General features: G+C 46.5%; 1 protein-coding gene across 3 annotated transcripts; it reads right to left on the reverse strand.

Moving 5' to 3' along the window:
* Window positions 1–215: 215 nt before the first annotated feature.
* Window positions 216–20318, reverse strand: emc2 (ER membrane protein complex subunit 2). Of its 3 annotated transcripts, none has more exons than XM_076012666.1 (11): window positions 20175–20317; window positions 19350–19463; window positions 17364–17428; window positions 16605–16690; window positions 14931–14988; window positions 10547–10632; window positions 10307–10366; window positions 6885–6966; window positions 6520–6630; window positions 4465–4569; window positions 216–763 (listed from the first exon to the last, which is right to left on the reverse strand). In XM_076012666.1, the coding sequence occupies exons 1-11, from the start codon at window positions 20212–20214 to the stop codon at window positions 680–682; spliced, it is 891 nt and encodes a 296-aa protein (XP_075868781.1). In that variant the 5' UTR covers window positions 20215–20317; the 3' UTR covers window positions 216–679. The 3 variants fall into 3 exon arrangements, with proteins under 3 accessions (XP_075868781.1, XP_075868780.1, XP_075868782.1); XM_076012665.1 differs by having other exon boundaries at window positions 216–766; XM_076012667.1 differs by lacking the exon at window positions 4465–4569 and having other exon boundaries at window positions 216–766; window positions 20175–20318.
* Window positions 20319–25215: the final 4897 nt, after the last annotated feature.

The raw sequence follows: 25215 nt of genomic DNA on the forward strand, positions 1-25215 counted from the left end.
AACTTCAGAAAACATTGTTTTTCCGTGTCAAAATCCACAATTTCCAATGAAGTTATATGTGATTATGAATGTTTAGATCTTATGTATGAAGCACTGAGTCTGCGATAGTGCCCTGGGAATGCATTTATGTTATATGCCCAACTGGCCTTCATAGAAAGTGTTGAGGGAGTTTCTTAACCTGCTCCGGAAGTTCAGAACGACGCATCGTTGACAAATAACAGAGGAAAAGACAAGTTTTATTAGATAAAGATGTTTCATTTACAGACAGATATTCTAAAAGGACAATTCCAGATGAGTGGAAATCTCAACAATCTCTTTATAAATAGTGTTTACTGTACAGCTTGTTATCCTACGGGGTCACTGTGCTATGGCCTTGATGTGGAGGCGTTAACTCGTTTAACAAACAGCCTGGGATGCAGACAGACGGCTTGGTCCGGTCGGAGAGGTTAATATCATGTAGACAGATTGTTTAAATGAAGTCAGAACGTGGGAGAGGAAAATGTGGGCCCAACTGGGCCCGTTTAAAAAAAAAAACAAAACAAAAAAAAAAAAAACTGAAAGTCAGAACCAAACTCGCTTGGCGGTTTCAGCTGCCGTGATGCTCCGACTTGCTGTGCGTTGACAGAAGGGAAGAGGTAAGGCATGGATGGATGGATGGATGGATGGATGGGGAGGACATCTAGGACATGGTGATCTGCATGGACTCCAGCATCTCCTCCACCGCCTTCACGGAGCACTTGTTCTCCTTGGCGCCGTGACCGGCCTGCTGCGTGTCGGACAAGAAGGTGGAGAAAAAGGATTGGAATTACGGAAAGTAGCACCGAGGAAGTGAAAGATCATCACGTCTCTTTCAAACCTGGGCGGCCAAACTGCACTTACGTAAAAAAAAAAAAAACCTTTTGAGCAAGTTGGAGGAAAGCGAGGCGGAATGGTTATTGGGCGGAGTTGCTCTAATTGGACGGTTTTTCCTCGACCGTTGCCTCTGTGACATCCTAATTGTCGGTGCGAGGGCTCCGAGACGAGGAAGCCCACAGACGAGCGGCCGACTTCCTCCGCCTGGAGCGGCCGAGCGCGGAGCGCTCGCTCCGCCGGCGCATCCGCGGAATGGGGTTTTAAGCAGGAAGTGCCGCCGATCCCGATCCACAAGTACGCAATTGAGGGTAGCGGCGCGCACGCGAGCAGGCAGTGGCGGATCTGCGTGGTTAATTAAGCCTTCAGATGGACTCCCTTCAGAAAATACCACGGCGGAAGAACACTTCCTCCACCCCGGGCGGAGGAGAGCGGGGTCAGGCTAATTATACTCGCATTGGCGATATTTATGGCCGCGCGCTGGCTTTTACGTGCTTTTACTGTGGAGCGCCGTCTACTCAACCTCTGGACTCGCTCCAGGTTGTTTTTTTTTTTTTTTTTTTTTTTTTTTCCATTTCTTTAAGATAAGCGCAGCCCCACGCCCCACTTTCCAGACGTTTCCTTTTTGCCAAACTTCGCCCGAGTGACGGCGGTCTGAGGTGGCGTTGGCTACGGTGTACTTTCCAAAAAGTGTGACTCATCCGCCCCCCGCCCCCCGCCCCCACCGCTAGATTTCTGGGTGCGTGAGTGTGCGTGGCGAAGCGGCACACAACCGTCAGGCCGTTTCATTCCCCTGCTGCCTAATTTAACCCCCACGGGCCTGCTCGTCAATTATCTCCTCAGCCAGAGGTGAGACCGCCCCTTAGCTCCCTGCTCTGCTCTGCTCTGCTCTGCTAGCAGGCAGGACCCCCCCGGGGCGGACAGCTCCGGGGTCTATTTAGAGCATCCCATAATAGAGCTGTGACGCAGCAGCAGCAGCAGCAGCAGCAGCATCGTGACAGTGGACGTAATCAGAGAATCTGTTTAAGGAGCGAGGGCAGTAGATCAGTAGAATCTAACCCCCCGCCCCCCTCCTCCCCCGCCTCCACCCGTCCCGTCCCGCCCACCCACCAACGAGTCACAAATCGCCAGCTCCTTTACATGTCAAATGACCCCACCTTGGTAATTGCTTGACCCCCCACCCCCACCTGAAATGAGGCCCAGTCGGCCGTGACCTGCAGATGACGTCTGCTCCCAGTTGCACTCACCTGCCTACCTACCCCCCCCACCCCTCCTCGCCATGGTATGACAATCACCAGGTGCTGGGCTCTAATAAAAGTGGACGACTGACACAAGCAGTCCTTTAAAGGGGCCATCAATCAGCGAGCAGCCTGCAGCTGTTGGACGGCCGCGGCAAAAAAACGGGGGCCCATCAGGACGATCGCGCAATTCATTTGACGGAAGAGTGTTTTGTTTTGTTTTGTTGTTTTTTTTTTTTAAAGGTGGCCGCCGTTCGCCTTGCTTGTTTGTTTTTTTCTTGTCCGTCGCGGCACCCACAAAGACGTCAAACATCAAAGTGGACGCGCGGCCCGTTTCTGCTTCCCGCCGTTGTGCAAAAGTTACGAGAGGTCGCAGACGGAGCGCGGCGCTGGGCCGGAGCTCACGCCGCGTTCCCGGCAGGATGAAAGTGTGGCCGTCTGACGCGTCTCGTTACAGCACGTTCGCCGACGGGTCAAAACATAAATCCTCCTCCTGCCACATTTAGAGGGGCCGAGGTGTCTTGGTCGTCGCCAATGCGTGTTAGTACACCTACACGTGAAAGATTGAGAGACTGAGTATTTGAAATAAAACCAGAATAAAATGATTGTAAAATCTTGTTCCGCCCCCCCCCCCCCCCAAAAAAAAAGTCTTCCAGAAGGAAAAAGTCGCGGGACTCTCGGCTCCCCGTTTGATTCATTACGGCCGACGTTGCCAGACGCAGATGTGTGTGGGCGAGACCCTCCTCCGCACCGCCCTGGCAGTAAAGAAAATATTAAAGCGGGGGAAAACATATGCCACGCTACTGGTTATGCTACCATCTAATCCCCCGTAATAAGTTTCAGACGACGTCGGCGGGAATCGCTGCAGGAAGGTCGGCGACCGAGCGGCTTTGATGTGCCTGACGGGTCGCACGTGATGCTGCGCAAGCGGTGCGGCCGCGTCCGCGATCCACTCGAAAGCGAGTCTGAAATGTGAACCGGCGCGGCCGGGGCCCGCTGACTGGAGAGGCTTACTCCGAAAAAAAACTCAGAGCCTGCGACTTTGGATGCGCGCGCTTCGTTTCTATCGTCCGACTGGTGAGCAGAAGCAAAGGCATTCATCTGGCGAGGCGCCAGGATCAAAGACTCCGAAGGCCGCGAGGTAGGATCGGGCTGCGCGCTGATCAAAGCGGAGCTGGCGTGGACTCGACGTCGAGTCAGACGTCTGATTGGCTAATTGCGTATTTCGCTCTATCGGGGAGGAAGAATTCATCGCTCTGCCCGTATCGTAAGTGTTAACTTAAAACAGGCCCCTCCTTACGGCTAAATCACTTCGAGCCACTCCTGAAAAATAAGTAGAAAAAAAAAAAAGAAAAGAAAAAAAAAAAGCTCGGAATTTTTCTGCATGTACGCTTTTTTTCCACAGCCTTTCGCGCTCGCCTGCGTCGAACATGCGAACTGGGTCTCCTGTGTGCGGTGAGACAAAGTCTTTAGAGGCTCAGCGGGGCGCGTCTCCCTCAACACGAGCCACACTTGCTGAGCAAGGAACCACTTATTATGCGTTTAACTGCGTGCGCCCCAACAGGCAACGCATATGGTCTTGCACGGCAGAGTGAGACGTCTTTAAAAAAAAAAAATAAAAAAATGCTTTTTGCATGTGGGTTGCCATGACGGTGGCGCGAACCGTTTGGCCAACACCGCCTGAGCGCCTCCTGGTTTTTTCCCGCGCAGAGGCTTCCATTCTTCTACCCCCCCCCGCCCCTCCCCTTTCCCCCCCTCCCCCAGACGGGCACCGTCGACGCTGAACCGCATGGCGTTTATTTTCGGGGATGCAAATTGCGAACAGGCTCGACGACAAGACGCTGCAACGGTTAAGAGGTGCTGCAAATGAAGGAGCGACATAATTAGAATCTTGACTGGTTGGGAGACGTGCGTCGTACAATAGCTGGGCATTTAACAGCTGCCGAACCAGATGCCGGTGCCACTAAACCGAAAAAAAAACTGCTACTTTCGGCAGTTAACTCCCGTCTCCTGAGGAATGGCTCATCTATAAAAAAAAAAAAATTTAAATTCTGGAGCGTGGAATTCATTAAGCGAATCTGGATGCGAAAGGCCTCAGACGAAAGAAACGCAGTTGTGCAGAGTCAGTGAGTTACTCGCAGCCCCTCTGCACCGCCAAATTCTCTCACATACTATGCAAATCGGGGGATTTCTCGATGTTCTGGACATTGTGCGCAAACGCACCGCAAAATCTAACAGGAGTTGTAAGATAATAATGGGTGGTTTTCATTGTCTGGCGAGGGATGTGGGAAAAAGACGTCTTGAAGTAGGGCGCAGTTTTCCAACGGGATGGAGGCGAGGGGAGAAAGAAGGGGGAGGGAATGACTGTGTCACGCACCTTATAGGCTCTGTTTATTTGAGAGGTAGCCCAAGCGGCGTACTTCATATTGTCCTTCTTCACCTTGGCGCTGACTTTCGGGCTGGCAGCGATGTGACTTGCAGACTGGAGGGGGGGTGGGGGGGGGGAACAAAGAAGAGAAGGGAAATGGGAAAACAAGCACAGAACACAGAGAGAAAAAAAGAAGGAGTGGTTTTTTTTTTTTTCTTTCCCCAAACTGGAGAAACGGCAATAAAAGCGCATACGAGACGAAACGTGCGACCTCCCTCACCCGTCTACTGCACGACTCGCCGTCGTGGGAGAATGAAAAAGGGAGAGCGAGAGAGAAGAACAGCCCTTGGCCCGATGACACGGCAGAAATCGTTTATGGGGAGGAAAAAGTGAGTGCTTTAGTGCTCCCGTACGTAAATTGTCACTTAGCGGCGTCCGATTTCTCCGACACCATCGATTCCCCGCGATGAAAGGACCTTGTGTACGTTCTTTTAAGGAGGAGTAGGAGGAGGAGGAAGGGGAGAAAAAATAAATCTGAAGGCGGTGAGCGAAAGAGAGGAGTGTTGGGTGAATCATGGTCTCTGCCTTCCTCGACAGCTCCCCTCTGAACCGCAGAATCCCGAGTCTTTCCCCGGGCTCCTGCCATCGTCTCCGCACTGTAAACCCCGCCGGGCTTAGGGGCTCGCCTGCACTTCAAAGTGCGCCCCGAGGAAACCAGTGCGCTCGAACTCAAATGACACACGACCTTGCCGCGTTCCCCCAGATCTGATGGTTTGGCTCGGTATTGGCGTTTAAGCAAGCAATTTTCTTTTCTTTTTGTTTTATTCCTTCCCTTTATAACTTTTGAGAAAGAAATAAAAATCAAATAAAAGTAAGTCTGGTGACGTCAAGCTGGACGGCTATTCCCCCCCCTCACCCCTCCAGCACAGAGGGGAAATCCCCCACGCGCCCGCTGTGAGGAGTAACAAACCCACAACCCCAGCGGTGGCCAGTGCGAGAAATTTCCTGGCCGTTCGCTGAACCTCTCCGCACCTGTCAAGAAGTTTAGGACCGCAGAGAGCGGGAGCGAAAAAAAAAACTTTACGTTTCTTTTCAGACGGCTCGGCGGCTGAAACTGAAGAAACTCTCACCTGAGGCATCCAGGAGAGACCCGAGTGTCGGCGGATGACCCGTCAGGGTGGGGCGGGGGAGGGGTTCGGGGGGTGGGGGGTCGGCGCACAGGGCCTGCATTGTGTCTCTGGGCGAGCGAGCTGTGAGAGTGAACAGGAGCCAACGTCCCCGGGTCTGCTGCTCCTCTTGTTCTCCGAACCTCGGGGAGTGCTGTTTTTTTTTTGTTTTTTTTTTCTTGCTGTTTTTCTAACGAGGGGGGGAACGCAATCCCGTCGACGGCGTTTGAACTCGCGGTCGCACGGCGCGGCAGGGAAAAAAAACCCACCAGAGCAACACTGGAGCCCTCTGTGTTAAATCTGCTTCTCTTTTTCGCTTCTCGCTTCTCGCTCCACGCCGCCGCCGCCGCCGCCACTTCGTTTGTGTTTTTATGTCAGGTCTCACTTACACGTGATGCATTGGCACTCGCAGACAACATCCTGTTTAAAGGAACCCATTAGATGAAAGGGGGGCCCGCCGCGCTCGCACTGGCACCTGACGTGCTAATTAGCCGCAGGCTAATTGTACTTGTTTTGCCGCTTTTTTTCTCCCTCGCGCAATGAAAAACTCGAGTCCTAAACATGAGAGTCTCACCAAAGGGCCATTATTGCTGAAAGAAAAGGGCTCCGCGGGGACGGACTTTTTCCGACGGCGGAGTTCACCGCCTGAGTCAGCAGCGAGCTGACCTGCCTGAGAGCCCCCCCCTCCCTCCATTACTGCCGCCGAGCGCGATTTCACACACGCGCGCACGCAGAGTGCGAGTACAGTCTTGCATTGACATGGTCCTTGGCTCGCCTCAACCTTGACAAACCGCAGTGCCCGAAAGAAAAAGAAAAAAAAAGGTTCTTCTGGTGTTTTTACTCTCTCCGTATACATTTCTTCCCTTCCCACTTTCTAATGTTGCAGACCGGCACTTACCATGTACAGACCAAACAAGGCCCTCATGTTTCGATTGTTCAGCCGCAGCGCCTGGGCGAAATACTTTCTGGCCAGCTCCAGGTTCTCCAGCCCTCCTTGCGTGTACTTCACCTGAGTTGGGGGGGGGTTAACAGACACAACCAATGAGTCTCACTGAGGGGCTTCAACTCTGAGCGAACTCGTATCAACATTTTGTTTTTCTTTGCAACAAATTCAGCAATCCTCTAGTGTGCTTTTTTTTTGTCAGTTTGCCAAACTACATGATTGGCTACAGAAGACAAAACAGTTGATGTGAGCTCTCTGATCACGAGTGAGCTGCACTTAGCGACTGCGAAGACCTTGAGTTGAATTCAAATGTTATTTACCTCTCCGTACTGCTCGCAGTACAAGTGATTGTGAGGATTGGTCATCATCAGCTCCTCCAGGCAAAATGCTGCTTTCCCGTAGCTGTGGAGATAAATGATGGAACAACGTGAGCCACGTGATATTCGGCATTAATCAGAAACAAACAAATGCATCGGGTCCATCCTTGTGCGAGCGACTTGCAGCTTCACGCAACGCAAAGACGGGCCAGATGATGTGAAGTTTATTTACACGTCTGCCGTTGGGAGTGACGCGGCCCGGACCAGCTGGCAAAGGTAAAAGTCGATGTAGTGTGGCGCTTCTCCGCTCCTACGGGGACGGCGAGGATCAATCTTGTCAGCCCGTGTGTTTTTTCAGCCTTTAATGTGTAGTTAACTACCTTCCTGAGGTCAGCGCTACAGTTGAAGCTGGCACACCGGGCCTATACTCAGATGAGATCACTTCTCAGCAGCAGAATGCTGAGCTGTTGACCTCAACACTAATCCGCTGCCACTCTACAACCAATACGCAGTTTCCCCCCTCCCTAGCAAGCCAGGCTTCGATACAGTATATCACTTCACAAAAAGCCATAAAATGTGCACACACCTAACAAAACATTAGCTTATTAAGTGAAACGGGAGCAGGGCTACCGGCAGAAAAAGAAGCCTCTTCCAACACGTCCAAGGCAAATCCAAGTCAAAGTAAAATATATTATTTGGAGCCTTTTTTCTTTTTTTTTTTTATTTCTGGAGCACTTGCACTTCTAGCTGGCATCTTGCATTTTATTCTGCGATTAACGGGGAGGATTCGTCTTACTTTGAAAAAAAAAAAAAAAAGCGAAAATGCAAGAGCGATTTCGTAGGAACCCAACGATCCCTGCCACAGCGCAAAACAGGCCTGATTTTTGTCTGTTTAAAGCGCGCCATGGTAACTGGCTGAAAGCTTAACAGCACTGAGGGGAGAAGAAGAAGGTGGGGACACGGCAAAAAGAAATAAACAGGGGGAAGGGGCTGAGTAAAGGGGGGTGGGGGAGAGCTGGGGCTGCTTACAATTACCACTTCCTCTCCATAAAAACTTTCAGATGTGCTCATGCAGGGGCTGCGGCTTTGCTCGTTCAGACGTCAGCCAGGATCTTGAGGCTGAGCCAGAGTTTTACCTCTCCTGCTCTTCCTCCTCAGTTTTCTAAGCCCCAGCGCCGCCGAGCAACCGTCTGCTGAAAACTACCTCTCTCGCGGGCGGAGCAGCGCGGGTGAAAGGTCGCGGCCGCTGCCCCGATGAAAAGCGGACTGGAGGAAAACGCAGGCGTTTTAACCGTCGTCAGTCAATCGAGGCGGCGGATCGCGCAAAGGGGGCGGATTAGGACGGCGCGGAGAAAGTTTTGGGAAAATGCGGCTGTTTATTCTGGATGGTCGGAACGACTTCTTGGCCGTTTACGCGGAGACGGGTTTTTTGTGAAACCACAAATTTTCAAAAACGCTCTCGAAAAAAAAAACGCGTTAACACGAAGGCGGCTTCGAAAATTTTCACATTTATACGGAGAAGCTGGAAATGACTGAAAACGATGTAGTACCGATGCCAGGCCTGGTGTGGCGCTGCAAATTTACTCCCTTAAGGTGTAAGATGGAGAAGAACACCTGAAGCAGGCCATGCTTAAAGAAGCATTAGCTCACTAACAACATTAGCAACACGGAGAACAGAAAGAAAGATCGCTCATGAAAAGACGGCGTGGACAATCGACAGTTGCTTTAGAAGAAAAAGCCTTAAAAGGTTCATGTTATGGTTGACTGGGAGTCGTGCCAGTACTAGTTCGCTACAAGGCGCGGGGGGAGGGGTTTAGAGCTGTGACATCAGTGTTTCCAAAAAAAGATTGGCTTTGGCGTTCACACAAAGCCGGGCAAGGTGGCGTTTTCAAAATGATCCACCGTGAGGAGCGTTTTGGAAAATGCGCTGCTTCGGCCTGTGCGGTTTCAGTGAAAACGCCGGCTTCGGGTAAACGCAAGGCCGAACCTACGAAATATGTTTTTGTGTTTTCGGAGAAACCCATCTACGTGCGAACGGGGCCTTCAGTAAGTGGCGCCGCCATAAGCTGGGTCAGAAGTAGAGCCGGGGAGGGGGCTCTCCCTCCTAAACACAGCTGACACGATGTCAACACTGTGTCACAGCAAAAGAAAAGCTGTTAATTGCAATTATAATGTGTCAACACTGACGCCTCGAGGAGAGAAGAGGGGAGAGCTGCTGCTTTGTTTATTTTTAGCTCCCATGGTGTTGCCCAGTGGGGAGATAGGGGAGTTTATGTCTCTTCCCCGTCTATCCTGGCATGGGATAACTCCTCCTGGGAATTTCACAGCAAGAGCTCTCTCTCTCTCTCTCTCTCTCTCTCTCCCTCTCTCGTCTGCCCCGGCCTTCTGTCCCTCTGGAAAAGGGCGGCGATAAAAGGCCGGGCTTTCCGGAAGAGGAGGAGGGGAAACAGGGAGTTTGTCATCCCAAAATAAAGAGAATAAAGAAAAGGAATTGACACGCCTGCAGATAGCGGGGGCTGTGGGAGAGAATGGCGGCGATATTGGAAGTGTTGGGATAAGCCGGGAGATAATCCGCTCGCCCCTGGATTTCCTCTGGGCCACGGCGGCAATAAAGCCTCCCCAGACAAAGGCGTGAAATATCCAATAAGTAGCCTTCTCACCGCGCCGCGCATTCCTGCCAACAACCGAGCAACCTCGGGGCGAGCGCGTCGACGCGGCTCGCGGTCCGAAAAAAAAGAAGAAAATTGTACCTAAACTTTAAAACCGTGCTGGCAGATCCCGAAACAATTGTAGAGGGATAACGCGCAATGTCAATCAGAGCAAAAACAACCAAGGAGGGATGAAGCGCGACGTAAATAATAAAAGTGTTTTCTTGTGCTGGGGCCTTCCACAAAGTTCTCCTTGGCGACTGAGATGTCAGTAGGAGGCCGTGGAGTTTGTCTGCTCTCAAACAGAGGAGAGGAGGCTTAGGGCCCAAATCCTATTAAAAGACTCTTATGTGACAGACATGAACAGCACTCCATTCAGACCCCTGGCTGAGTTTGGAATCTCATCATCTTCGGGCAGCATTCTGGAGGAGCGAGCGGCGCTCACTTTTCGGAGGCGCACCTTCCTGCACGTCGCCGCGTCCAGAGCAAACAGCGGAGGAACGCGGGTTCATCAAATTAAAAAACGCTCCTCTTCGTCACCTCTCGCACTTTATCCCATCAGTTTATATGTGACCCCCCCCCCCTTCCTACCTGCTTGGTTCCTTTTCAAATTTTAAACTTCTAATCAAAGAATTTCTCATTGAAATAAGAAGCCACCTTTTTTTTTAATTGAACAACCTTTGGTGTGCCCTCTGGGACTAATTAGTAAAAAATAAATCAGGGAAAATTGACCAAAAATCACATTGTTGCTTCAGAGTAAATATTAAAGTGACTCACTCATGTTCGTTGATGTAGAGCTCGGACAACTCGTGCCACGCTTCCTGGTCGCCGACGAACCTGAATAGACACAATGACAGTACCGCACTTCAACATAAACATCAAGCAGCAACAAAAAAAAAACTGAAAATGCAGTGAGTTTAATATTTGTGTTCAGCCTGCTGGTCAAGTTTTCAAAATCCGACTTGTTCACCCTTGGTTTTTTGTTCCTATGGCTGACAGTCTTATCGAAGCACTCACTGTTCCAGGTACTCGTTGAGCTCCCGGATGGCTTCAGTGCTCTTCCCCTGAGCTTTCAGGATGGAGATCTTGCGCTTCCTCGCCGCCTGCGGAGCACAGGGTACACAAGAATATGAACTCAGTTCGTCGAGCGTTTGTTTGAGGAGACACGCAGTGGATGTATGAGCACCGAGCTGCTGTGTGTGTGCATTAAGAACTTTTCAGTGAACCAAAAATTCTGATGTTCTCCTTGGGTTCATGACAACAATAGACATTACATAAAAATAAAAAAATAAAATAAAAAAAATCACATACGAAAAAAGTACAGACATTGAAGTTGATTTTCTCGAGCGTAATTGCATTATAACTGGCAAATTAAAATAAATATGAGCCCGCCGAGACATAATAATTGGAGATGGTTAGTGGCCATGTCCGACAGCAAATGGACACGGTTTTATGAGTCAATCTTCGGTAGCTGGAATGAGCTCAGTGGCTGATACAAAGTAGTGAGTCATCCACTAAACAAGCAGGGAAAATGGCACACACACACACACACTCCCCCAAAAACCCCAACAGCCCCCGTCCTGCCGGCGAGGCACTTCTGCACCGGCGCGACCGACATCGGACCCAAAATAGACGCCCGCTTGCTCCGGTTTTTGGTGTTGAAGTGACCTTAGAGCGGATCAGAATCTCATCAATCTGCATTAGGAACCGTTACTCCCGCCGCTCCAACTTTTCCGAATGTTTTGGTTCCACCAACCCACCGCCGCCGCCTCCTTCTGGGCAGCAAGTGAAAATCCCTAACAGCAGGCTGCCACTCCGTTAAAAAACGCGCAGCCACGGCAAATTCCGTGTGCGGCACTTGACTGAGTCGGGCTTCTCTCTCTCTCTCGTGCGCTCACGAGCGTAGCCATCTAAGACCACATGTGAGTTATGTCTAAGGGTGTGTGTAATTTTTGGGACTTTCTGCCATCGTTCGAAATCAACTTTTCCAGCCTGAAGCCTGAGCCTGGAGTTGCAGAGACACTCGCGCTTAAGCCGTCGCACAACATTTAGCCTCTCTGAGAGGAAAAACATGCAAAAAACAAAAAGGACACGATATATGTATCTGCACGTCTCTTGGAGAAAACAAAGCAGTGGCTGTACATGCATACCTAATCGAGAGTCAATTCATAGCAAATCTATAATGGAAACTAATAAGACAGGGGAAAAAAAGAACCAGTTCAGTTGATTATTTTTTTTCGGTTGCCATGCTGCTGCAATCAAAGCCATCCAAAAATTTCCACAACAAGGAACCAATTAGTCTTCTGGAATAACACAGCAGGAGTTGTAGACATATTTTTAAACAAAAAAAGAACATTTTTCTTTATTAGATAACAAAAATAAATCAAGTAACATTTTCACTAGTTTGGATCCGCCGACTGGCAGGATTTATTTCTGAGACAGCTGACAGGCGGCCCGAGATTCATAACCCTCCCACCTCGCACTGACACACGCCCAGCTCTGACACAACCTACCGTAACATTCTTATGTGGTTTCAATAAATATTACGAGCCAGACGCAACTTGGGCGTACTTTGCATGTACAAAAACTAGTGGAAATGTTAGAATCAAGACACGGCTAGGGCACTTGTCACGCATATAGATTACATCACAATCAGGTAGACTGCAGATTAATACCTGATCAGACTGTGATTTCGCTTAAATTGGCTCACGGTTCTGCGGTCGAAAAACCGTCCGACTTTGGAGCTTTAAATTTCAGAGGAATTGACCCACACAATTATAATATTGCTCTACAATGAATCTGTAATTGCGTATGATTGAGGGTTAACCTCAGAAGTCATCTATGTGGCCTCAGTGGCTTCTTTAAGAAATACTAGCTTTTTATGTCGAATAATTAGGGGTGAAATAAGAGCACAGAAATTCATTATTAATGCAATTACAAAGGGAAACTTAATATATCATATCAGAGAAAATAATGATGTTGAACTTTCTTGCCTGCAACTATACATTAAAGTGGTGCAGTTTAGCATACTTGCAACTACAAATGTGGAAAGAAATGCATTTCAACACACACATACGCACACAGACACACACAGACAGTTTTCATGCCAAATCATTGCTGTAGGTATTGGAACATAGAAACAATTGGAAGGGCTCGGAGTTTGCAACATTTTTTTGGACACCACCATGGCAAAAAAAAAAAACTTGGGCAATTTCTGTTGATTCAACAATTTTGGTTAATGGGTACCACATCTATTCCACAGCCTGTTATTACAACAGCTCAGTTTCCAATCTCGGCTTTACTTGCTCGCAAGTCTTCCTCCGGGTGCCAATTTTCCGCCATCTCTCAGCTCGTCCTCAATCTGTTTCTGGAGAGCGCGCAGGCAAACACGCGGGGCGGGGCGGGGCCCATCTTCGCTCCACAACAGGTGACAGGACGACGACGGCGCCGTGGCGGTGGTAGCCACCTTCCCAGAGGCTCTCGCCGCGGCCGTTTTCGGAAGGGCCGAATGTGGGAAAAAGCGCTGGAGGTGGCGACGGACGAGACAGAGGACCTATTTTGTCTTGTTTTTGTTCCATTCCCTGCCCCCGGCTTGACTGACAGCCCGCGCTCGCTTGGGTGGCAGCACGCAAAGCCCAGGAAACTGACCATTCCCTTTTCCGAGGATGTCCCTGTAATCCGCAGGAGATCTGTGCCATGTCAGGGAGGAGCCCTGGGAGTCTCTCAAGTCAAAACTCCCACTGTCTGAACGGCTGGAAAAGTGGAAATGCCGAGCATTTGTAGCACATTTCAGCCCTCGAAACCCGTTACAAAAAAAATAAAATAAAAATAAAAATAAAAAGTCTGTTGCACACAAACTCTTTGCCTGAATGTTTATAGTCTTCACCAAAACGCTGGTGTTGAGAAGGGCCAAAAATAATGCAGCTTCCTCGCACTTGCCAGGGACTCGGGATACACGGCCGTTAACGACTCGTGTTCCTCGACAATACCACTTTTTATTGACAAGAATTTGGACGGACATGACATTTCGAGCACTCATCGTGCTCTTCTGCTCTCTCAGGGCTGCCTACGTACGTTCTGCCAAACATCTGCAGGATATTTCCCTGCCCATGCTGCTGCGGCGGCGCTCATCCATGTGTCGAAAACGCTGGTGGAATGCATGCAGCGTATAGTCAGGGAAAAAAAAACAACGAAAAACATGCAGTGTTTGGAAACGAGCACAACTGTATATTTTGTATGATTATAGTTGCAAAAAAAAAAAGTTGGGCCATTAACACTGAGGAACACAGCTGTAAGCACTTAGACAGTCTGAACAAATTCAGAGCTGCGAATTATATACATGAAATGGTGTTTATTTAATATCAATACTAGAATCATCAGCTCCTGAGTTAAGTGATTATATTGGAGAGGTTCTGTTCCACTTTCTGCCTTCAAATAATGAATGCGTTGGGCATGAAATACAAATAGTGCTAATTACCTTAACTGACTGCATCATGTTTACGTGGCTGGTGGATTAATTTTTTCAGAGGCAGAAAACGCATTTGGCAAAAGGCAGGAGGGGCGGCGACGAGGGCGGGGCACTGAACTTTGATGTATTTGTAGCACGGACCAAAATGCTCAGAATTTGTAAAGCTAAATCCAACAACAAGTGCCAAGGATGCAATGCCAAAGGACTGAATCCTGATTTGAATCACCAGTAAAGTGGAATAGAAAAGTAAGTTTTGTGCTGTAATTGCAATACTTGTTGTAGTTCAAACTGGTTTGAAAACATCTGTTATCAAAAAAAAAACGACACTGAATCTGAAATTTGTGTGTGAAAGAGGCTTAAGTTCATGGTTTGTTTGTTTTTTGGGTTTAAAAAAAAAAAAAAAAAAAACCTCCACAGATTTATTTTCTTTCTTGGCCATGTGGCTTTCTGGAACCAGTTAACACGAGGCAGAATTGTGTTTTGAGTCGGCGGTTGGGATCGGGAAATCACGCGCCAGGCGTGTTGCCACACTGAAAAGAGATTACACGGGGAATGAAAGTTTTGGGTGACGACTGTGTTCACCGCTCGCAGCAGATTCTGCACCTGGGGGTGGCGGGGGATCATCTGAAAGATCTCTTACATCACCGCCTTCAAAGGCCAGGCCTTTATTTACGCTTTACTTCCAACATGTCCGTCACTGAAGTGAAGCCGTGTATCAACTCCCAGCGCCCCTCCCCGAAACACTTTTCATTTGTGCGGTTGATGGGCTGATCAGCACTGCGGTTGAGGTCGGGGAGGCCAGTGGGAGTCGGACTCGCACCGCCGCCGCCACCGAAGCGTCTCGGCAGACTTCGAAAGCCTTCCAAAGAAGTGCGACCGCAGGGCCGGGCCGAGCGGAGGGGGTTTTCCCTTTTTCCCCATTCTCGGGCTTACCGTGTTGGTGGGGTCGTCCTGGAGAATTGCGTCGTAGTCCTTGCCGGCCTCGTCGTACCTTTGGAGACACGAGAACATGGACTTCAAAGACTTTTAACCGATCCCAGGCCCCAGTCACGTTAAAAAAAAAAAAAAAAAGGCGAAGAAATCAAGTCGAGACAACATAATCACACTCCTGTATACATTGCGGCAGGTTCCTAGGATTACAGTGAAGCTGTGCAGAAATCAGTCGCGACCCAAGATGAGAAATAAACACTTATTCAAGGGACGCTGTGAAGGGCATAATGAATCGTGAAATCAATACAAACAGAGAATGCCGCTTTTGTGCGCCGCCAGCTTGATTTACCTTTAAATGCAATCAAATGGCCCTTTTCCTCATACAGCCCTTAACTTGTCGAGGCAGCTTCCTGACTCTTAGCCTATGCGTGTTCCCACGGTGTACACGTTTGCATGAACCGGATAAGCAACAGTGTCCCGGGCAGTAACCCCAACCCACAGGATTGTGTTTAAATGTGAAATTCACGAGCCGCAACTATCGAATCATACGGTAAAAGAAATCCGGGGAGAAAACTTGTCGAGGCAAATCGGGTTTCAAAAGATGATTTTAGAGTGTTTTGTTTTTTTTCTTCTTCCCTACGAGGTGCAACGTGCGATGCTGTAGCTTCAGTGGCCAGAGGCGGAGATCGGCGATGGGAGAACGTCCCCGCTCACAGCCAACGCGCAGACAGAAGCAACTCTGGTTCCCATTAGTAGAGAGAAGCCCCCGCTTCCCTCACATTCACTTTATTACTCAGCCACACGTTGGGAGATTTCAAATGGCACAGGGGAAGCACTCATGAGCCACTTTGATTCGCTTTATTTATTTAGGAACCAACAGCGTGTGAGTGTGTGCGTGCGTGTGCGCGCGCTGGGGGGGGTGGGGGGGAGGCCTGGCTGTTTGAAGCCATGTCATTCAAGTGAGGCTCAGTCTGCTGCCAATTAGATCCCGGCGTGTCGTTTGTTTAATCTGACAGGGCTGAAGCAATCACTCTCAATTATCACATAAACTCTGACATAACCGATAAACCGGCGTCGGTGACCAGGGTGGCGAATGTGAGCGCAGAGCAAAACAGACTGCGTTGCCCTCTCTTCAGACTGAAATAGACCCTGTTTATCCTCCCAGCCTCATTGTGTGGATTTAAAAATAAAAGTCATCACCGAGGGAGCCGTGCTTATGCCTATGCGTCAATATTTATAGGGCAAGGACCTACTTCTGTCTCTCTTTACACCAAAACCAGACAGGAAAGAAAGCATGAGAGTGGGGAGGGCACGGGGAGAGCAAAATATAGCACGAATGAGGAGTAGCAACACGGCAAGAGGGAAAAACACAGAAAAATAGAAACCGGGGAAGCTTGAGGGACCCCCAGAATAACAGCGCCATCGACCACTTCCTTCCCGGGAATCCCGAAACTCGGGACTACCCAGCGTTGAACCTTTCCTCGCCCTGCTCCGTAGTCCAGAGGAATGCTCGGCCCTCCAACACAAACACGTCCTACCCCACACACAGATTGTGCTTCCACACACCCAGGCCGCGTATCACTTAGCATTTGCGAACAGCTTCTCGCCCCAGGGCGCCCTGAGGAGCCCGCGGAACTGGTCCGTCTCTGGGGCTTTTCGATGGCCACCATCGCTCACCTTTCCAAGGCCTCCAGCCTCATGCCTGATAATCGCTTCACTCTGTGGCTGTCAGAAAACTGCTTCTCCAGCTCCTGTAGACAGGTCTGCAAGGATGTGGGCAGAGCAGAGAGAGCAATTACAGTTGGATGCGGATCAACTTTATGCTAAAGCCTTGTTGTTACACGCTTGAGAGCTCCTTTAAAGTGTTGGATGGGAAAGTCGTGAAGGTCAAAAATTTACTTTGCGGAACACTGATTTGACACAGCCCTTGCTGTGTTAGCTGCCATCTCTGTTGTGCCTACTTACTATTTTAGTGGAGAGAGTTTTCAGTGAAATACGTGAAGCCATTATTTCACACAACTTTGGTCCTTGTGTTTTTTGCGTGTCTGATAGCAGGACACAAACATTTCACAGGGATACCAACTCCCAAGACTGGATTCAGTAACAGTGATTTCTGGCATAGTAAAACTACTTTTTTTTTTTCTTTAGAAAGAAAAACACAACAAATATCTTTATGTTTTTAGACCAATGGATATCTCAAGGTGACTTCTGCCTAAGCTTTAAAACCCAAATGCGAAAAAAATATATAATCTGCATGAAAAATTATCCAACTTCCACTAATAGCGGAATTCTTCCATCATCTGCTTTATACACGAGTGTATAGACAAGGCCTTTCCAAAAGAAAAATACATCTGATTAACAACGCAAAGTGTAAAAGCTTGTGTACGAGTGAGTGATGCATTTGAAAGCCCTCTACAGTAGGAGTGGTGAACTTACCAAAGCCAAGTCATCACGGCTGCAGTCCAGAGCTGCGATCATCACCTGCTCATATATAATCCATACTGTTCAAGGGAGACAAAGATTGCTCTGTTAGCGCGCCTTTGCATATCGCCGTCTGCCGTAACATTACAAAACAAAATGTTTCGGATTTTAGGTTTCGACTGTCTGCAGTCAGTAATTATAACTGTTGCAGTCTCATCATATCCAACAAAACTGAATTATTCCTGACTTCCGAATCAAGAATGACTCAAACTTCCCGTAAACTATCCCCATTTACTTTCCAAATGTATAATTTTCTCATTATTCTTGAAGAGCAGAGCCTTTGTTTGGCCTGGTAAATGATAGAAAAAACAAATTTAGTGTGAAAAATAAAACAATATTTGTGAAACCAAAATTGCTCAATGGACATTTCTGCTCGAGCCAAACGTGTTCTCGTGTGACAGTGCCGTCGTTCACATGCCAGAGCAAGTTTTAACAGCTGAATATGCTTAGGCTAACGGCAGTCTGTTTCCACAATAAATATTACATATATATTTACACAATATAACTTTTAATGAACCAGTGAGGGAAACTGAAACATGAGTGATAAGTTTGATATGATGAATGTAAATTTTCTGACACTCTGACCACATACACTTTAGGGGTTACTGCTGCGCGCCTATATTACAGTTAATTGTTTTTGGAAGGCTTCTAATCCAAGGAATCATATATACTCTTTTTGATTAAATAATGGCCAATAGTTAAAAACCACACACATGTAAGGTCTTTTCGTTGGCAGACTGTGCTTAATTTGGTGGTCAGTGGGAAGTTGTTTTTACTCATTCAATTTTAACATAACATACTGACTTGTGCCCTGGCTACACAGGTCCACTAATGGAATTAACATTCTGACAGGCAGTTCCGACAAGAAAACTGGGAATGCTCAGCCTAATGAAAATGACTGCTTCATTGGAAAGACGAATAGAGTCCTGCGCCACTCAAAAACAATTACGCCAAAACAAACAAAACCCAACCGTTTTTCTTGACTTTAATGACTCTAGTCCTTAAACTGATGATTTCACAGCCAATTTGAGAGCTGGTTTCTATAAAAGCATAGCAAGCTAAGGGTTTACACACCTCTTTGGGGAGAGCACAAATCATTAAGAGCAGGAAGGAGAGAATTTTATGGAGAAATGCTGCAAGACGGTGCTGTCAGATAGGAAATTATGACCCTCAGCCCGTCTATGACAGGTAAAGCATGCTCCTTCTAAAAGGGAAAAATCTATATTCATTTCAATATCACTTTAACAGTATTAAAACAAGTCTTTCTAATATAAAAGACAAAAAAAAACTATTCAGTCACCCTAAATTTGTGTGATCAACCAACAAGAGCATTGCATGTTTTATATCCTTTATTTATTTCCACTGTTAATTAACTTCATTATGTTGGATTGTCTTTTAGGTCACACATTCATAAACAATAAAGATTGAGAGAAAAAGAAAGCCGGCCAGCAGATTCCTAACTCACAGGATCTCTGCACCAGTGGGCCATTCAGTGGTTTTCAACACCACAGAGCAGACGTTCCGCATTTAAAACTTGTTAAACTTGGGACAGGGGGGTAAATTACACTTTAACCGAAGTTCAACATATCTCGGCTGTTTTTTTTAATATGGCTTGACAAAACCTAAATAAAAATAAGTCAAATATCTTACGTTACACCACGGAGGTTATGAACTTATTCCCAAACATTTCCCCCAAAAACGGCTGATTGTGTTCATACAAGTGATCGACCGTATTGCAACTAGCCTGAGGTCATAATGCCAATAGACATCTATTTGTCTATTTATTATTCTCTTAATGGGATAGATAGATAGATAGATAGATAGATAGATAGATAGTGAAATTCAGTACATCGTAACGATGATGACATGAATGTGCATTTATTTTCAGTTGAAACATAAATGGATGTGAATTTGGCAGTTGGCTAAAGCTGAACCACTTACTGTCATCTCCCAGTTTTGACGCGTGTTCACTGATGAGTTCTTCACCAACATCCACAATTTGTTCACTGTTTCTGCAGTTGTCCTCTCTCCATTTCCGCAGCTTGTCTCTCATGTCTAAGGGCACGGAAGAAAGAATCATTAACACTTTGTGTTTTTCTGTGAAAAAAGGTTCAAGCGTGAATGATTAACACTTTCGATCTATACCGAACCGCGTTCAGTGGCGACACACAAATGGGCGTAAGAAAGGGGAAACAAACAAACGCTGTTTCGGCACAGCGAGGCAGGAACGTTTCATTCATTTACCATCATTTCAGCTAACAGACACGGAGCGACTCGGGCACTGAAAACCAAGCGGTGCATGTGCACGCCACGTTAGCACACACATCCACACGATGACAGCGGAGTGACACTACAACTACATGTAATTACCAAAGATCTTTCGCGTGTGCTTTGTGTCGACAGAAACTGCATGCCGGACTGAAGCCGTGTAGCCGTGGTGGGCTAACATGCTACCGGTATCCGTTATACCGTTATCTGTCAGAATCACAAACCATAGCGCGCTGCTCCAGACCGAAATGTTACTTCGTTAACGCCGAACTAACGCCGCGTTTCTGATGTTCAGCATAAACTCAATATGTCGTTTTACGTTGCAAATTAGCACAAGCTAACTGGTTGACTCCTTCCCAACGCAAAATATACGGAGGACAGCACGTAATTCAGGAATATTTGCAAAGTGACACCATCCATAAACCATATAATACGGTAAACCTCGAACGACTCGGTCTCAAAGACTTAGAAGGAAAATATCTCTCATTTTTGGCTTACCTTCCCAGGTCACATCGTACATGTCTGCTACCGACGCCATCTTTTCCGTCTAAGAATGTGACGTCACGCGGCGCACTACGCCACGACTTCGTCAGCAGTGGGCGTGTTTAATAGAGCGCATGTCTGTCAACGTTGCCTACAGAGTGAGCCGAAGACCTAGTTCCCGTTCAAGTATATTTCAGATTTATTCAGACCTATTTTTCCGCATTTCACTGTGGTGTGTTAAACTTGAAAATGTCAGCTTTGCATTGTATTTACTTGAGAGGAGCGGAATTCAGTTAAACTATAATAAACGAGGCCATGTGTCATGGTGGAATACAGGCTACAGCAGTTTTCAATTTTATTTCTCATGCTTAATTTCCATTTTTATTTTAATTTCCTTTTTGTTAGGCCAGACACACATTTTCTGTATTTTCGGTACAGCTCATCCTATTCTGACACACGCTTGTATAAGTACTTCCATCTAACTCGTTACATCGATATGAGCTCAGTGTAAACTGAGTTTGTTGGACTAAGGGTCTGATGTCATATCCAGTTACTCCATATCCCTACTGTATCATGTCAATGTTCTGCTGTATCAATTTTTTTGTGGTTTGTCTGTTTGCATGTTTGTTTTCAGCAAAGGTACAAGACACATAAATAAATAAATAAATAAATAAATAAATTAGAAAAGTTGCATTCAAAAGCATGTCCTGCACATCAGCTGACACATTTTGTGGCAAAAGTCTGCATTCTGCAACAATAGTACAAACAAAATTGCTTAAAGTAATTATGGAAGGAGTTATATGTGTAAAAAAAAATGCTCTGTGTAATAAGATACATTGCTCACTACTGGAAAAACTAAATATTCCTAGTAATGTATAACTTCCACGGTCAAGCAGGTGCACGATGGATTTATTAGATGTTATTACATTTGTCAGGAACACATAATGTAACACTGTTGGTGATCTGTGCATTTGTAATTTCCAAGTCTGCAAATAGCAGTCGGTTGATATGTGGTTAGGTTTTTGGAGCACAAAATACCAGAGAAACCACATAAGAACAATCGTACACTGTCCTTCTGGGGAAGAGGGCTTTCCCCTGTCTGCCACAGTGCCATTGACGGCCAGGCCCCCATCCATGACCTGCAGTAAACACTCTGCAGTGACTGTGACTCGCGGGATTTGAGGACAGGGCGGTAAAAGCCTTCAATGAAATAGCTGTCCATAACTTTAAATTGCTAAACTTGATGGTATTGAAAAATGAGTGCCTCGACATCAGGCATCTGTTTGACTTGGGGCAAAACTCTGAGAATACGGCAGATCAGTTGCAGCCCTCGGAAAAACCTGAAATCTGCGACTCGACTTGTGCTTATGGAGATTTCCATGCTCTGGAAGCCCTCACAGAAAGCACCCGAGAAAAACATATATAAATGTTCCTTTTCATGGTCCATGTGTGAAAAAAAGGAACATTCCAGTAGAGACCCTTCGCAGGCAGTATATCTTGACTTCTGACAGAAGCAATCAGAGTTGGCAACCCCTGAAATGAACAGTTATGGAATTAAAATTGAAGCAAAGCTTGAGGTGCTCTCTGTGGTCAGGAATTATGGGTCCTATTCCATCTAGATCTCGCTTTCATTGGTGTTGCACGGTGAGTTTGCGGAAAACGAAGACAGATGCAATTAGCAGCAACATTTCGACTCAGCCCTCTGGAGCCGGCGGAGCTGTGTTTACTTTGAAATCTGATTAGGTTCCCTGTCCGACCAAGTTGCTCTCACCACCCCGCAAATAACTCTGTACAGATGACTCCAGAAGGCTTCACCAGTGATACACTCCCCCCTGTAGCACCTTTGACCTCATCCATATCCTGAGCAAGAGGCCCCGCGAAGGAAATTATGGCACATCACAATTACACTTCCTTCCATCCCGCCTGCTCTTCACACTCTCGGCCGCCGTGCCAAGAAAAATATTCAGCCCCATGTCAGAGCGGCACCATGCTGGTAATTGATGTTGCTCGCGCAGCATGAAGCCGAGGATGTATTGCTCCCTTGACACCTCGTGTGGCATAGCATGATTGCTTATTGTGGATTGGAGTATTACCACATGCAGTATATTATGTGTCGCTAGATTGGTTTTAGTGGCCCATCATTCCTTCTCGTAAGACACTGAAGGAGATTTAATATTGCCGTGCACAAGAGTGGAGTAACAGCTGTTGTTGTGCAGTGACATTCATTTTTTGAAGCAATTAGTATTCAGGCAAAAACAACTGTTTTAAGTCTATAAATCATTTTTACATGAAAACTTGACTGTGCTCCTCTCGTAATTCAATTGCAATTAATGACAAAGCAGTTAATACAATCTAACATAATGCTGATGCAAAAGACTAATGAGTTGGGTTGTGACGTGCTAATTTTGCCTACTCTGAGAAAGGTTAGAAACGCAATTTCCTTACTGCTGCAAGAATCCTGTCAATCTCATCTCCAGTCCCCTCCTCTTTCATTTCATCAGCCTTTTTCAAAACACATTTCAAGCTTGACATATGAAGCACCTCCTTAAACCTAATAGTATAATCACATTTAACATCCAAAGAGGCCTTTTTTTTTTTTTTCAAGTACTTGCCGTTACTTGATTATTCCTGAGGGTCTTAATACTACAAGTTAAACCCAATAAGCACCTGAACAATGGATAAAAATTAAAATCCAGAGGCATGATTTCACTTTTCTTCCCAGATTGAAAATGGTCACGACCTCAAATTTGAAGATAGCAGCATGTTCTCCATTGTGTCATGGTTCCAGCCGAAACTGCAGCGGGAAAGTGCTTAACCAGAGGAAAGAGCCTGGGAACAGAGTCTGCAGACAAGGGATTATAGGAGGTCAAATATTGATCAACTCCCATGTGTGCCTTTTGCGATACTGCTGATGTGGGTGAGTACAAGCCCCTCCTTGTTTGTGCATGTGTTGCCCAGATGTTCTGCCATGCATGGTGGCACTGGGCCCTCGCTTGCGAGTTTTAATTGTTTTCTGATCCGCAGGCCTGGTCGATAACCTTCATCCTGTTGCCACAGTGTGTGACAGCGCTGAGCTAAGCGCTAGGCTCGGAATCAGGAGCAGTTGATTTATAACCCTACACACAGTCAGGGCGAGGTGATGCATATCTATAAAGTTTACAAAGGCATCATTGATAATCATATGCAATGTTGGAATTCAGCCCGAGAACAAGCAACGCTTGGCTGCGCCCCGTCAAGCGTTGAGTCATTTGTCTTCAGGTCTTATTGATTTATATTTTAAGGGATATTAGAGCGAGGCCTTTGGTGGGCCTCCCTGGCAGTGTCATCTTCTCTGCCGACCTTTGATTCATTTGTTAACCAAGTAAGCTTTCAGAGAACTGAGGGGGCTGAGGTTTTTCATGGAATATCTGGCCCATTACACCAGCACCCTTTACTTTTTATCCCATTAAGGCTGATGACTTTTTTGTGCAGGAGAGGCATAGTGAACGATGGACAAAATGTTCTCCAGGGTGAAGCGTGTTGCTGTCAGCTTCCCAATTTCAAACCTGTGGATCATTTCGCCCCCAAACCAGATTGAATTGGTGGATAACTGTTTATATTTACTCTGCTTTGAGAAACCCTTAACCCAAACCTACTCATTCAACGTCCTGGCTAGGAATCATGGGATTCAAAGGGAAGAAATCAGTTACACTCAACCTGTCCGGCTGCCTGAGCAGCCCGTTGGCAGGAGGAGACTGCAGACATTGCCAAGGCACAGTTATGTCAGAGAGCAGACCACCATGAACTGTGTCCACACAGAGGTTGAATCTGACAAACAACAATTAAAGTGCAGCAGGGATTATGCTTGTAAGGGCTGTGCACAATTACTCAGGCTTTAGAGACTTCGTTTAACATCTTGGGAAGTGTGCTAGGTTGCTTCCTTGCCCAGGGTTGGATCAAAAGAACCACAAAGCCGACATATTTGGTAAATAAACTGCTAAAAATAAATCTACAGTCAGCAGCAGTTAGCTTAGCAGCGAGAAAAACTTTGCATCAGCTATTTCTCTTACAACATTCAATTTAATGGTACAGGATTAGATTAGAATTAATTAGAGCCAATGCCTGTTCTCGCAAAATGTGACCTTTTTTTCACCATTGCATTTATTTCACCGCATTTCTCTTCTGGCGCAATATACTGCCATAAGATCTGACGCAACTTCACACAATAGTTCTCTTCCAGATTTTTTCCCCTAAATTTACTGTGACAAATATTATTGCGTGCAAGTATTAAACTATATAGTCTCCCACACATTTTATAAATTACTTTATTCATTCATTTCAATCATCTATTTCCCTTTTACCCTACTTACTGCAATTTATGGGTTTAGTTTTGCTTGTCTCCATGAAGACAGATGGGCAAACTTGCTCTTGAACTTTTGACAAAGTGGGTTCTATATATCTTGGCCTTAAATTATGTTTTGTGGTTTGGAATGTTTGATTTGAAAATCCAAACACAATGTTTCTGAGAAAAGCACATGTGAGAACTGACCAAGCAGTGTTAAAAAGATATACAAAAGTCAGCATGACACACGCACATTAAAAAGGCCTTTGCACATCTCATTTTTAGTGCCTAAAGGAGGTTTAATGTAATCACTCCACTCCCATTTTAATGACATTTAAAATTGCATCTTTTTGCGTTGTCAGTAACTTTTTCAAATTGCCATGTCTTCTAATCTTCAATTTAAAATTTCCATACCAGCAAATGAAGACACAGTCCTGCAAGAAACATTAAGTAAATGAAGTGATGAGTTGACACACCAAATACGCTGTCTTTGAACTGTTTTCAAATATATAATTGCCAAGAAGGATGACTAAATAGTCACATTTGGTTCTAATTATTTCACACACAGCATCCCAACTTCTGTGGATCCAGGCTGCACTTACAGTCATTGCGGTTCCTGGACAGAGAATGGGATGTTTTAAACATTACAATCATCTAACTCACGCAACTGAGGCACTATCTTTTAAAATTCTATAATAATTATTAGATGCATGTCTATGAGGAAAAAGTATCTGA

This window comes from Nelusetta ayraudi, unplaced genomic scaffold (genome assembly GCF_046127955.1).
Source record: "Nelusetta ayraudi isolate G7.1 ecotype Tasmania unplaced genomic scaffold, CSIRO-AGI_Nayr_v1 ptg000136l, whole genome shotgun sequence".
Lineage (NCBI taxonomy): Eukaryota > Metazoa > Chordata > Actinopteri > Tetraodontiformes > Monacanthidae > Nelusetta > Nelusetta ayraudi.

Bases quoted from the DNA above. Each gene is read 5' to 3' on its own strand.
- emc2 (XM_076012665.1), bottom strand. From the start codon at position 20,214: ATGGCGTCGGTAGCAGACATGTACGATGTGACCTGGGAAG. The intron at 17,429-19,349 runs GTAAGTGGTTCA...TCCCTTGAACAG, and splicing joins GTCAAAACTGGGAGATGACA to TATGGATTATATATGAGCAG. The intron at 4,570-6,519 runs GTAAGTGCCGGT...CCCCCCCTCCAG, and splicing joins CCTTGTTTGGTCTGTACATG to TCTGCAAGTCACATCGCTGC.